At 39.8% G+C, this 14,485-nt stretch overlaps 1 protein-coding gene across 1 annotated transcript in view; it reads right to left on the reverse strand.

Annotated features, from left to right (window-relative positions):
• Window positions 1–5,491: 5,491 nt before the first annotated feature.
• FHIT (fragile histidine triad diadenosine triphosphatase) overlaps window positions 5,492–14,485 on the reverse strand; it is an 854,985-nt gene continuing 845,991 nt past the window's right edge. Inside the window, exons 6-7 of the mRNA XM_033210298.1 lie at window positions 8,415–8,521; window positions 5,492–5,759 (exon numbers count right to left, since the gene is read on the reverse strand). Of these exons, the coding sequence (XP_033066189.1) occupies window positions 8,420–8,521 (102 nt within the window). The 3' untranslated portion in view covers window positions 5,492–5,759; window positions 8,415–8,419. The remainder of the gene's footprint in view (window positions 5,760–8,414; window positions 8,522–14,485) is intronic.

Genomic DNA, 14,485 nt, shown 5'->3' on the forward strand with positions numbered 1-14,485 from the left:
ATACCAAAACCCCATCAGTACGTCACCATCATCAAAGACCAGAGACAGATAAAACCACAAAGATGGGAAGAAGCAGGGCAGAAAAGCTGGAAATTCAAAAAATAAGAGCGCATCTCCTCCTGCAAAGGAGCGCAGCCCATCGCCAGCAACGGATCAAAGCTGGTCAGAGAATGACTTTGACGAGATGAGAGAAGAAGGTTCAGTCCATCAAACCTCTCAGAGCTAAAGGAGGAATTACGTACCCAGCGCAAAGAAACTAAAAATCTTGAAAAAAAAGTGGAAGAATTGACAGCTAGACTAATTAATGCAGAGAAGATCATAAACGAAATGACAGAGATGAAAACCATGACACGAGAAATACGTGACAAATGCACAAGCTTCAGTAACCGACTCGATCAACTGGAAGAAAGAGTATCAGCGATTGAGGATCAAATGAATGAAATGAAGCGAGAAGAGAAACCAAAGAAAAAAGAAGAAAAAGAAATGAACAAAGCCTGCAAGAAGTATGGGATTATGTAAAAAGACCAAATCTACGTCTGATTGTGGTGCCTGAAAATGAGGGGGAAAATGGAACCAAGTTGGAAAACACTCTTCAGGATATCATCCAGGAGAACTTCCCCAACCTAGTAGGGCAGGCCAACATTCAATTCAGGAAATACAGAGAACGCCACAAAGATACTCCTCCAGAAGAGCAACTCCAAGACACATAATTGCCAGATTCACCAAAGTTGAAATGAAGGAAAAAATCTTAAGGGCAGCCAGAGAGAAAGGTCGGGTTACCCACAAGGGAAGCCCATCAGAATAACAGCAGACCTCTCGGCAGAAACTCTACAAGCCAGAAGAGAGTGGGGGCCAATATTCAACATTCTTAAAGAAAAGAATTTTCAACCCAGAATTTCATATCCAGCCAAACTAAGCTTCATCAGTGAAGGAGAAATAAAATCCTTTACAGATAAGCAAATGCTTAGAGATTTTGTCACCACCAGGCCTGCCTTACAAGAGACCCTGAAGGAAGCCCTAAACATGGAAAGGAACAACTGGTACCAGCCATTGCAAAAACATGCCAAAATGTAAAGAACATCGAGGCTAGGAAGAAATTGCATCAACTAACGAGCAAAATAACCAGTTAATATCATAATGACAGGATCAAGTTCACACATAACAATATTAACCTTAAATGTCAATGGACTAAATGCTCCAATTAAAAGACACAGACTGGCAAACTGGATCAAGAGTCAAGACCCATCAGTCTGCTGTATTCAGGAGACCCATCTCACATGCAGAGACATACATAGGCTCAAAATAAAGGGATGGAGGAAGATCTACCAAGCAAATGGAGAACAAAAAAAAGCAGGGGTTGCAATCCTAGTCTCTGATAAAACAGACTTTAAACCATCAAAGATCAAAAGAGACAAAGAAGGCCATTACATAATGGTAAAGGGATCAATTCAACAGGAAGAGCTAACTCTCCTAAATATCTATGCACCCAATACAGGAGCACCCAGATTCATAAAGGAAGTCCTTAGAGACCTACAAAGAGACTTAGACTCCCATACAATAATAATGGGAGACTTCAACACTCCACTGTCAACATTAGACAGATCAACGAGACAGAAAGTTAACAAGGATATCCAGGAATTGAACTCATCTCTGCACCAAGCGGACCTAATAGACATCTATAGAACTCTCCACCCCAAATCAACAGAATATACATTCTTCTCAGCACCACATCGCACTTATTCCAAAATTGACCACATAATTGGAAGTAAAGCACTCCTCAGCAAATGTACAAGAACAGAAATTATAACAAACTGTCTCTCAGACCCCAGTGCAATCAAACTGGAACTCAGGACTAAGAAACTCAATCAAAACCGCTCAACTACATGGAAACTGAACAACCTGCTCCTGAATGACTACTGGGTACATAACGAAATGAAAGCAGAAATAAAGATGTTCTTCGAAACCAATGAGAACAAAGATACAACATACCAGAATCTCTGGGACACATTTAAAGCAGTGTGTAGAGGGAAATTTATAGCACTAAATGCCCACAAGAGAAAGCAGGAGAGATCTAAAATGGACACTCTAACATCACAATTAAAAGAACTAGAGAGGCAAGAGCAAACACATTCAAAAGCTAGCAGAAGGCAAGAAATAACTAAGATCAGAGCAGAACTGAAGGAGATAGAGACACAAAAAACCCTCCAAAAAATCAATGAATCCAGGAGTTGGTTTTTTGAAAAGATCAACAAAATTGACAGACCGCTAGCAAGACTAATAAAGAAGAAAAGAGAGAGGAATCAAATAGTCGCAATAAAAAATGATAAAGGGGATATCACCACCGACCCCACAGAAATACAAACAACCATCAGAGAATACTATAAATGCCTCTACGCAAATCAACTAGAAAATCTAGAAGAAATGGATAATTTCCTGGACACTTACACTCTCCCAAGACTAAACCAGGAAGAAGTTGAATCCCTGAATAGACCAATAGCAGGCTCTGAAATTGAGGCAACAATTAATAGCCTACCCACCAAAAAAAGTCCAGGACCAGATGGATTCACAGCTGAATTCTACCAGAGGTACAAGGAGGAGCTGGTACCATTCCTTCTGAAACTATTTCAATCAATAGAAAAAGAGGGAATCCTCCCCAACTCTTTTTATGAGGCCAACATCATCCTGATACCAAAGCCTGGCAGAGACACAACAAAAAAAGAGAATTTTAGACCAATATCCCTGATGAACATCGATGCAAAAATTCTCAATAAAATACTGGCAAACCGGATTCAGCAGCACATCAAAAAGCTTATCCACCATGATCAAGTGGGCTTCATCCCTGGGATGCAAGGCTGGTTCAACATTCGCAAATCAATAAACGTAATCCAGCATATAAACAGAACCAAAGACAAGAACCACATGATTATCTCAATAGATGCAGAAAAGGCTTTTGACAAAATTCAACAGCCCTTTATGCTAAAAACGCTCAATAAATTCGGTATTGATGGAACGTACCTCAAAATAATAAGAGCTATTTATGACAAACCCACAGCTAATATCATACTGAATGGGCAAAAACTGGAAAAATTCCCTTTGAAAACTGGCACAAGACAGGGATGCCCTCTCTCACCACTCCTATTCAACATCGTGTTGGAAGTTCTGGCTAGGGCAATCAGGCAAGAGAAAGAAATCAAGGGTATCCATTTAGGAAAAGAAGAAGTCAAATTGTCCCTGTTTGCAGATGACATGATTGTATATTTAGAAAACCCCATTGTCTCAGCCCAAAATCTCCTTAAGCTGATAAGCAACTTCAGCAAAGTCTCAGGATACAAAATTAATGTGCAAAAATCACAAGCATTCTTATACACCAGTAACAGACAAGTAGAGAGCCAAATCAGGAATGAACTTCCATTCACAATTGCTTCAAAGAGAATAAAATACCTAGGAATCCAGCTTACAAGGGATGTCAAGGACCTCTTCAAGGAGAACTACAAACCACTGCTCAGTGAAATCAAAGAGGACACAAACAAATGGAAGAACATACCATGCTCATGGATAGGAAGAATCAATATCGTGAAAATGGCCATACTGCCCAAGGTTATTTAGATTCAATGCCATCCCCATCAAGCTACCAATGACTTTCTTCACAGAATTGGAAAAAACGGCTTTAAAGTTCATATGGAACCAAAAAGAGCCCGCATTGCCAAGACAATCCTAAGTCAAAAGGACAAAGCTGGAGGCGTCACGCTACCTGACTTCAAACTATACTACAAGGCTACAGTAACCAAAACAGCATGGTACTGGTACCACAACAGAGATATAGACCAATGGAACAGAACAGAGTCCTCAGAAATAATACCACACATCTACAGCCATCTGATCTTTGACAAACCTGACAAAAACAAGAAATGGGGAAAGGATTCCCTATTAATAAATGGTGCTGGGAAAATTGGCTAGCCATAAGTAGAAAGCTGAAACTGGATCCTTTCCTTACCCCTTATACGAAAATTAATTCAAGATGGATCAGAGACTTAAATGTTAGACCTAATACCATAAAAACCCTAGAAGAAAATCTAGGTAGTACCATTCAGGACATAGGCATGGGCAAGGACTTCATGTCTAAAACACCAAAAGCAACGGCAGCAAAAGCAAAAATTGACACATGGGATCTAATTAAACTAAAGAGCTTTTGCACAGCAAAAGAAACTACCATCAGAGTGAACAGGCAACCTACAGAATGGGAGAAAATTTTTGCAACCTACTCATCTGACGAAGGGCTAATATCCAGAATCTACCAAGAACTCAAACAAATATACAAGAAAAAAACAAACAACCCCATCAAAAAGTGGGCAAAGGATATGAACAGACATTTCTCAAAAGAAGACATCCATACAGCCAACAGACACATGAAAAAATGCTCATCATCACTCGCCATCAGAGAAATGCAAATCAAAACCACAATGAGATACCATCTCACACCAGTTAGAATGGCAATCATTAAGAAGTCAGGAAACAACAGGTGTTGGAGAGGATGTGGAGAAATAGGAACACTTTTACACTGTTGGTGGGATTGTAAACTAGTTCAACCATTATGGAAAACAGTATGGCGATTCCTCAAGGATCTAGAACTAGATGTACCATATGACCCAGCCATCCCACTACTGGGTATATACCCAAAGGATTATAATTACTCTACTACAAAGACACATGCACACGTATGTTTATTGCGGCACTATTCACAATAGCAAAGACTTGGAATCAACCCAAATGTCCATCTGTGACAGACTGGATTAAGAAAATGTGGCACATATACACCATGGAATACTATGCAGCCATAAAAAAGGATGAGTTTGCGTCCTTTGTAGGGACATGGATGCAGCTGGAATCCATCATCTTAGCAAACTATCACAGAAGAGAAACCAAACACCGCATGTTCTCACTCATAGGTGGGAACTGAACAATGAGATCACTTGGACTCGGGAAGGGGAACATCACACACTGGGGCCTATCATGGGGAGGGGGGAGGAGGGAGGGATTGCATTGGGGAGTTATACATGATATAAACGTCATGCACATGTACCCTAGAACTTAAAGTATAATAAAAAAAAAAAAAAAAAAAGAACCGTGTGGTTTTGCAGAGTGAGCATCATGAATGTCTTTAAACTTGCTCTGCCTAAGACTAACTTGCTGCTGAGGGAATAATCACAAATGCTGGGGAAGGTCAAGTCTATCTGAACTTCAGATTAACAAGTTTTAAAGTATAGCTATGTCCAAATATTTCATAATTGCCCTATTAACACATTTCACGAATTTCAGGAGTTTCATGAACCACTTAAATGTATACAAATTCAATATGTAGACACACCTTTTTTTGAAAAGGGGAGAAATAAGCAGGTGGACCAATCCAATGATTGAATTTCCTTTAAAAAATTAATTACTATAATAGGTTTGTTGCCTAATGCATGGCAAGTCAATACACCGAGACATAGGGTTGCAGCAGAGAAGGAAGTTTAATCATAAGGCTGCCGAATAAGGAGACGGGGGAAACCTCAAATCTGCCTGTCTGAGCGGTTTAGGTCTTAGGTGTTTTAAGGGGGTTGGAGTGACCGAGGTAGGGGATCACTGATTAAAGAAAGAATACAGGATGAAGTCACAGGATGGTGAGATGAAGAAGCTGCATTTTCATGCTGATTCAGTTCCTCGTGGGGAGGGGGATCTTCAAACTGGTTGGTATTAGCTCTTTTGCTGGAATTCAGGATCTGAAAAACATGTTAAGCAATTTTTAACAAACAACAAAAGCCTTATGATTCTAACAAACATCAGAAATCTTCTCTGTAGGAACAATGAGGAGGCAAACCGTTGGCATCTGGTGCTCTGTGACTTTGGTTACGAAGAAGTGGGCCAAAGTGTGGCCTGATTAATGCTTAATTACAACTATATTTCTGTCCAGAACCCAGCATGTAATTCTTGTTAACCCTGGGAGGACAGTTTCAACAGAATGTTTCCTTTGTCCTTAAAGGGAATTATATTTAGTTCCATTATACTCCAGGTAATGATGATACTCTTGGCAAAATCTTAGGACCTAAGTGGTTTGCCACCTCGCAACCTATATTATCCATCCTAGTCTTAGTTACCACATCTGACTGCTGGGAAGACTGAGGGTGATTTGTTTGTCTGTACACAAAAACCTTTAAAGAGAACTACAAATGTTAGTTAACTTAAAAATCCAAAGGCACAGTGGCAATAGTTTGTGTAACAAGAATAGTTTGTGTAACAAGTTAGGGTAAATATCTTTCTGGTAAGATGTACAAGGGACGTCAATTTATCTGGAAGACAGGAGATGTCAGGCCTCAAGGCAAGACAGAAGCAAAAACTGACAAAGCAAAGCCTACAGGAAACTTGGGTAATAAGTTTGAATCTTCTTAAAGTGTCTAGAAAATGCATTCTAAGACAAAATCCTACAATTCAGCAAGCCTTGGGAAAAAACCTAAAGCTTTCTAGCCTCTACCTGAAAATACCCACTACACAGGAAACCCAGGAGAAAAACTTCAACCTAGGCAGTCAAGTCTGAGGTATTGTTACCCCATTTAAATTTGAACAGGGCACTCTAAAATGACATACTGGCCTTCATAAGAGGAATAGAAAGAGGTTTGTAGTCATGCCCATAGGCCTATGTTCTTAGGTAAACTAGCTTGATCCTTAAAAAATGAGAGAGAGATGGTGAACAGTGGAAAAGGTTAAAAATAAAATATGAAAGACAGCCTCTGCTATAGCACTTGCCATATCCCCCCAGGCAATTGAGTGCAGAGCTGACAAACTTATGACATGGGAGAATGAAATAAGCTTTCTAGAATGCAAGGATCTGAGTACAACACCATGTTTGAACAACAGTAGGGGAAAAGGTAGTCTGGGTCTTTAAGTATTTAGAATACTCTAAAAAGAGGGCTGGGGAGAGAAAGGCCAAGTGCACATATATTTAAAGCTATCCAGTAAGACTTACATTTCAAAGTGAAATCAGAATACGATGAATGTGTTTTCTAGCTAAAAATCATGATCACTAAGTGGTTGATACAATTTTTTTCCAATCAGTTGCTACCAGCATTTGCTCACTAATTTTGTTTTTTATTTATATCTGATCTACTTCTGCAACTTATAACATGAACATATTTATTCACAGGCCAGATGAAGAATTGCCTATTTCTAATTTGGAGTTATCTAATTCTAAAAAGGAAAAAGAAACTATTTATAGGAGAGGATCTGTAACTGGGGTCCATGGGAGTTTATTAACAGGTTTGCCAGAAAAAATACAAGATACCAGTTAAATTTGAATTTGAGATAAACAAGTAATTTTTTTAGTCTAGATACATGCCAGTATTGCATGGTAACCCTAGGTTTATAAACAAATTCAGAGAGATGGATACATTTATCTCTCTCTCTCTCTCCCTCTTTTTTTTTTTTTTTTTTTTTTTGAGATGGATTCTCCCTCTGTCACCCAGGCTGGAATGCAGTGGCATGATCTCAGCTCACTGCAACCTCTGCCTCCCAGGTTCAAGCGGTTCTCCTGCCTCAGCTTCCCAAGTAGTTGGGATTATAGGCATTAGCCACTGTTCCTGGCCATCTTTCATGCTTTTTGTTTACAGACCAAACACATGACCCTCAGTCATTCCAGCAGTCTACTATGAGAACTGAAACTAGGAGGGATAATATAGATTGCCAGATAGATCTAGGCATGAGTTCCTTAGACACTGCATAAAAATTTGGAGAAGCATTTTGACAAGGAAATTGGCTATAGCTATCTATCTTTCTACCAGAGTCTTAAACATATGATCTCTCAACAGTTAGCCATCATTAAGGCAAAGATTAATTCTATCAAGCCTTGACTTTTCCCTGTGGCCTGAGCTTCCTAGCAGCTGTACATAAAGAGAAACGTGAAGGGCAATTTACCAAATAGCAACTGAAGAGAAGAGTCCTCTCAGTGAAAACAGAGGAGTTTGCCTGGGGGCGTGGTAGGGAGGCAGAGAAAGCTGGTTTACAGGGCCTTGCAGACAGACTTGAGCCTGAGGGCCATTGTCACACCTTAAGGTAGGGCTGACCTTTTAAACAAAAAGTTGTGCATGACAGAAGGTCTGCTTTGTGAACATTGGATTCTGGAGGAGCACCACCACAAGAAAGACTGGAGAAAGGTGGTGGTAGGGTGGGGGCACTGGCTTGGAAGAAGGGTGTGAAGAGGCAGGTGGAAGAGACTGGGAGGCTGGGAATACAGTACTCAAAGGCCAGGGTTTTCTCCCCTGCAGCTTGCAGCCACCACCCAAGGATGCTGGTGAAGGTGTTTTTGTGCATCCCCATTCTGAGAGTGTAGCCTCTTTCCTGAGGCCCATGGGAGGGTCTGGGTGATGATAAAATGCAGTCTTTACCTGTGTCACTGAAAGTAGACCCGCAGAGCCGCAGCTTCTTCTGCCATTTCCTCCTCTGATCTCCAAGAGACTGGGGAGTCCTCCTCTTCCTTGTCATGTTTCTGGAGCTTTGGAGAAAAAAAAATGGAAGAGGCTCTTTCATGGGCCCTTGGGATCTCCTTAAAGAAATTTCGGGGGACTGGGGGAGACTGAACACAATTTGCAAATTAGAGGCTGGTAGGTGTATCATCTTTTAATTGTTTCAATTGCCAAAACTTGCAAATGGAGAGGCTTTACACAAGAATCCACATTTAAACAATCGGATCATTTGCCTTCTTGTAATCATCTACTGAGGTTGAGAGGGGTGATGATATGATATAGGTCTGTGTCCTTGCCCACATCTCATGTCAAATTAGACTCCCCAGTGTTGGAGGCAGGACCTGGTAGCAAGTGATTGGACCATCAAGGCAGAATTTCCCATTGGTGCTGTTCTCATGACAGTGAGTTATTGGGGGATCTTATTGTTTAAAAGTATATAGCACCTCCCTTCACTCTGTCTTCCTCCTGCTCCAGCTATGCCCTTCCACCATGATTGGAAATTTCCTGAGGTCTCCCCAGCCATGCTTTCTGTACAGCCTGAGAAACCATCAGCCAATTAAACTGCTGTTCCTTATAAATTACCCAGCCTCGGGTAGTTCCTTATAGCACTGTAAGAATGGACTAATACAGGTGGTCACAGATTGGGATGAAGTGGGGGAATGGGGTGCATTTGCCATTCCCATAATCTCCCCCACACTCTTCTAATTTTCTTATATTTAATAGGCACCATTCATTTATTTTACTTCCTGGAGTTTGAAGGCATTGAGTTTGCCACCAACCCATAATCCCTCCTTCAAGGTGGGCTGTGGTTTATCTCTTACTCTCTTTGGTTCAGACTCTCTTACATGAGCTCTGAGCAGTTTTGTTCAGTGAACCAAATTTATGATAATAACACAAGGGCCATGAGAACTGAGTAAGTAAGAAGTATTTCTAGTAAAAGAGGCTTCAAGTAGGGAAACAGCAAAAGAGATTACATGAGAAAACAACTTACAAAAAATTAACAATTGGTCTCAAAATTAACACTTGAATCATTTTAAATTCCTCCTCAGATTACAGGTATATTTATTTTAAAAAATTGTGTGTATGTCTCAGATTTACATATAGAGTAAATACAACTGCAATTCTATCACAGAGGATGTTCTCAGAATGCTCTTCCTTAGAAAAGCTCAATTTTCTCCCTTAACCTCCTATTATGATTCAATTTCATTAACTAAATTTCTTGTTCCTGTGTGTGGCTCTATACATTGTAAAATGCTGCAGGTTATCCGTTCATTCTTCATGGGAATGCAAAGTGTAGTATTTTGTGTTATGTGTTAAAAGTCATTTGGGATTGAGACAATTTAATAGCACCAATGATAGCTAGCATTTATGATGTGAAAGGTGCACATTATTTCTTTGATATACATTATTTCGTTAAATCCTTACAAGAACTCATAAAACTGATGCTACTTAACCCCATGTTACTGTGGAGGAAACTGAGTTCTAAGGAAGTTCATACCCTGGTCCAAAGATCACCCAGCTAGGTAGTGGTAGTTGCCAGTAGGTAGTGGTAGTTGCCAGTATTATCCCCAACAACTTTTTCCTTTTTATTTATCCTGAAGGATCTACAGTGTCCCTAAAGACCATTCCACAGATACTGTTCCATTCCCTTTTGTAAAAGGTCAACTTAACAGATATTAAAATGTCGACTTTTTAAAAGTTGATCCTTTAAAAATAATTTTGCCAACCCAGCAAAAAGTCTATCAACTAATATAATGACTTTTGCTATCTCAGGCCCCAAACTCTAAATTTAACCTAGAGGCCTCTACCCTGGCAGCTTGCAGCAGATGGAGAAATTTCCCCATTTATTGCAGCTCAACGTTGATACAGAAGGCAAAACAGTGAGGAAACCATAGCCTTGCACTCCAGCTGAGCTATATTTCCACTCCTGGTAAGTTTGAGCCTAAATGAGGTTCATTAGCATATAACCAGGCCACAGATACGTTTATGAGGGTCATAGATCTTCCCTTCAGAATTTGGCTGCCAGCACGCTGGTTTTACATTTTGCCATGTAGATTTAATTCTCCTTAGTGGAAGAAAACCACATTAAGAAGTCATTTCCTTTCTTGCAGAGGCAAACAGGCCGCAGTTGCTACAGGCAAGTCAAACGGGATTGCTATTCTTCTACTCAAGAACTAATTTTCATTTTGATACTACCTTGAGGTCTGTTATAAATCCATCTTATAACAATTCAATAGGATGACAAAGAGACACGCAAAGCCCAGGAAATATGGCCTTCCCACTTCTGCTACTGCCATTGGAAGACACGGAAATCAAGCATTAAGTGGCCTCATCAACACAGATCATACCAGATGAATCCAAATAATTTAGAGCCTGTGAATGTTTATGCCTTCCTGGTTATTAGGCGACCGTCTGTTATTGTCATATGCTTTACAGATGGCAACATTGTGCCAACCCTTGGAAGTTGTTTTTTGGGAAACAGGAAATAAATAAAACAAAAACTAATCATCTTTGCAAAAACTGTTGTACATAGCTTTTAAAAGTTATGAGATTTCCCTCCTAAAAGCCCCAGATGGAAGCATGTGGTTCTGTTTAGAACAGCGGCGCTCAACCCTGGTTGCCCATTGTAATCATCTAGCAAGCTTTAAAAAAATGTAACCCACCCCAGGGATTCTGATTTAATTGGTCTGGGGCAGCTTGGCTTTGGGTATTTAAAACAAAACTTTCCAGTTAATTCTAAGGTGCCCTTATTGTTGAGAATCACTGCTTTTGGGAGAAGTGTATAGATAGAGCTAGAGCCCACACACATATAGAAAGAATACGTTCGCCTTTAAGCACATTGCTTCTGAGACTATCAACGGTACCACTGCTGTCCTTTGCAAACCTTGCCCTAGAACTGCTTTTCTTCTATTTATGCTCTGTCCATGGGATGTCTGGCCTACAAGGCTTGTCTTAGCAACACTAAGATGCAGATGCACTTCAGGAGCCTTTGAATGTTTTTAATCTCCGCAGAAATAGGGAGCCTGGGAAAGGCCGTGGGAGGCAAGACTTGTGTCCCAGAAGATCCACCCAGGTGACTTGAAGATTAAAAATGCTACAGTTTGGAGTAAAGTTCCGTTTCCCTAAAGCAACCAAAGAACCTGGTGGCTACAAATTCTTGCCTGGCTAACAGAGAGAAAGCCCTAATGATCTTAAATAGTAGTTTATCCAAAAGGCATTGTTTGCCGTGGGTGAACTTTAACAGAGGAGTTTCACTTCCGATAAGCCTTCCAGAGGGACAGACCTAGCACTGGAACGCTGAACCAGACAGACTCCTTTATTGTTCTCCTGGGGCACCCAGGTAGGGAGGGTAGACACCAAAAGGCTGATTCTTAGTGAGCTGGGATTACAAAATGGGAAGGGTGCTGGATAGAGCTAGCTCCATTGCAAAGGCTTTTAAGTATCACCTTGGTTTCACAAAGAAACATTATGATAAAGAGTGATGGAGGGAAAGAGGTTATCCATGGATCATCCAAAAATGGCTCTCCAAGAAGGCAGGAGTTAGGTCTGAGCTTGAACAATGAGAAGAACAAGTTCCTTTAACCTCTTTGTGCCTCAGTTTTCCCCTTTGTAAAATGGGAGTAGGGAAAAGAAGAGTGAACAGTGCCATGCCTGACACATGGTTAAGTCATATTTAATAGTCCCTGCTGCTACTGCTGTCAGTCATTAGCATTATTTTTAGGCTAAATAACACTGACCTAATGACAGCAAGCACTAAAAACTCCACAGAGGTTGTTTCTAGGAATAAAAGTATTTTGCATCTCCATGGTTCCCCAATGATCTGTATCTTTTGGACCTAACTACTTGGTAGAAGGATTAAGAGTTATGATGAGAATTCAGATCCCAACCAACTTATTATAATGAGACACCCAAATCTGGGGAGGAAATGTAGCTGCTTCAGCTCTAAAATGACCCTCACTAATCCCGAATCCTCAGAGTTGTTGTATGGAATAAGGTATTAATTGAGGCTTCTCACAGTAAAAGCTAAGGACCTATGATAAAAGAATAGGGTGGAGGTCAAAGGCAGTCAATACCCCAGGAGTATGGTTGCCAGATTTCCAGATATAGCACATAAAAATACAGGGCACTCAGTGACTTGTTTTAGGATCAGGATGTCTCATACAGTATTGAGATATCCTTGTACTGAACAATTATTTGTTGTTTACATGAAATACAAATTTAACTGGGCTTCTTGTATTTTATTTGGCAACTCAACCTAGCAGACCCCTTAAAAAAGTATCACAGGAAGAACTTGGCTTGCATTTGGTAACTAGGTTGTTCCCAAAGTTGCCTGGCTGTGAATCCTGGAAAAAACAGAGGAGACCATAAGCAGGAAGATAACATTCAAGGCCATTATTTGTGCACTCTAGGGCTTATTATTATTGCATGGAATGCAGTGTAAATCAACCCGCACTATTTATTTTAATTCCTTAGTTCACCAGTTCTAAAACATTTTTTCATATTTTAACAACTTTGAAATCAAAACATGTCCTATAACCAACAGTATGTCATAATTTAATTGGCAGTGTTTTTCTTTCTTAGTAGTACATAAAATAACCACACTTCCAACTGACTGTGTCTGGGATTCAGTGCACTATAGTTCTCCATCTCTCCTTTCTGCACGTAAGTCACATAAGTTAAATGTGACTCTGCTTGCTCTGAAAATGCTCAACACCCACACTGATGTATTACATACTGGTTTCCTTCTGATGCAACAATAGTAGTTAAAACGGTTTTCACAGAAGCTTTGTTCTTTAGAGGAAAGTGCATGCCAAAGTGACAAAGTTTGCAAAAACTTGAACCAAACTCTTCATTCACATTCAACAGATTGAAGTCTGTGATGGCCTCTCCAAGCAAATTCTATTTCTGCACAGCTTTGAAAAGAGATTTAAAAAAAAAAATCTCTCTTCAGTCATCCCACTTTATCTGCTAGAAATGGATTTTGGGGAAGGTAGTGTTAACAGGATTTCTGATTGAAGAACTGATATGTGTCGATTTTGACATTGTGCTCCCTCCTGTGCACTGAGTGTGTTATCACAAGGTATATGGGGTAATGATTAATTCCCTGCTGTACTGCTCAAACTGCCTTTGCTATTGACATTTTTAGAGCTCTGTAATGGAATGCAGTAGGAGGAATGGTTCACAATAATTTAAATGTTTTTCAGAATTTGGAACTAACCTGGAGTAAAATGCCAATTGTCTTCAAAAGGGGGAAAACTAATTTAATGCTCTTCTTACAGAAGCAAATGGCTGAATATAAATTTGGATTTTTTATAAAATAACATATTTCATTATTACTTTAATAAAACAACATACAGAAGTAGAGAGCTTAAATAAACCATTTCTTATGGGTTGATGGTTCTGTTTACACAGGGGTTTATATAAAGTCTCAAAAGGAAAATAACTGTTTTTTTTTTTTTTTTAAGATCTGATCCTCTGTTATTACTTTCTATTCAACCAAGATTTGATGAACACGTGATATATTACAGGCTCTGTTCTAGGACTTATGAAAGATAATGAAGATAAATAAGCCCAAGATCTTTACCTCCTCAGGTTCACCACTCAATAGGGCAGACAGATTCGTGCATAGATAATTTAATACTGGCCTAACTACTGAACTAGAAGTTCCATCAAAGTGTTCTTGGAGTATCTGGGGCAGGGAGAGAGAAAATAATTCTTGCTGGAATTGGGGTCTGAGATTGACTTTTAAAAATCAAGGACTTGGACTGGGCTTAAAAGATGATAATGAGATTTTGAAGAAAGGATAATTCTGGGCAATGGGAACAGCTTCATTAAACACATGATATGTGTACCAGTTCCCTAGCAAGGCAACTTGTACCCATGGTCAGCTTCACCAACTAATTACAGCACTGTTCCCTGATGAATCCTGACCTGGCTTCTAGGCAGCTACTAACATGTATCAGAGTTAGCAAGAGAGCTGAAATTTGCCACTC

Source organism: Trachypithecus francoisi, unplaced genomic scaffold (genome assembly GCF_009764315.1).
Source record: "Trachypithecus francoisi isolate TF-2019V2 unplaced genomic scaffold, Tfra_2.0 Lachesis_group0, whole genome shotgun sequence".
NCBI classification, from domain to species: domain Eukaryota; kingdom Metazoa; phylum Chordata; class Mammalia; order Primates; family Cercopithecidae; genus Trachypithecus; species Trachypithecus francoisi.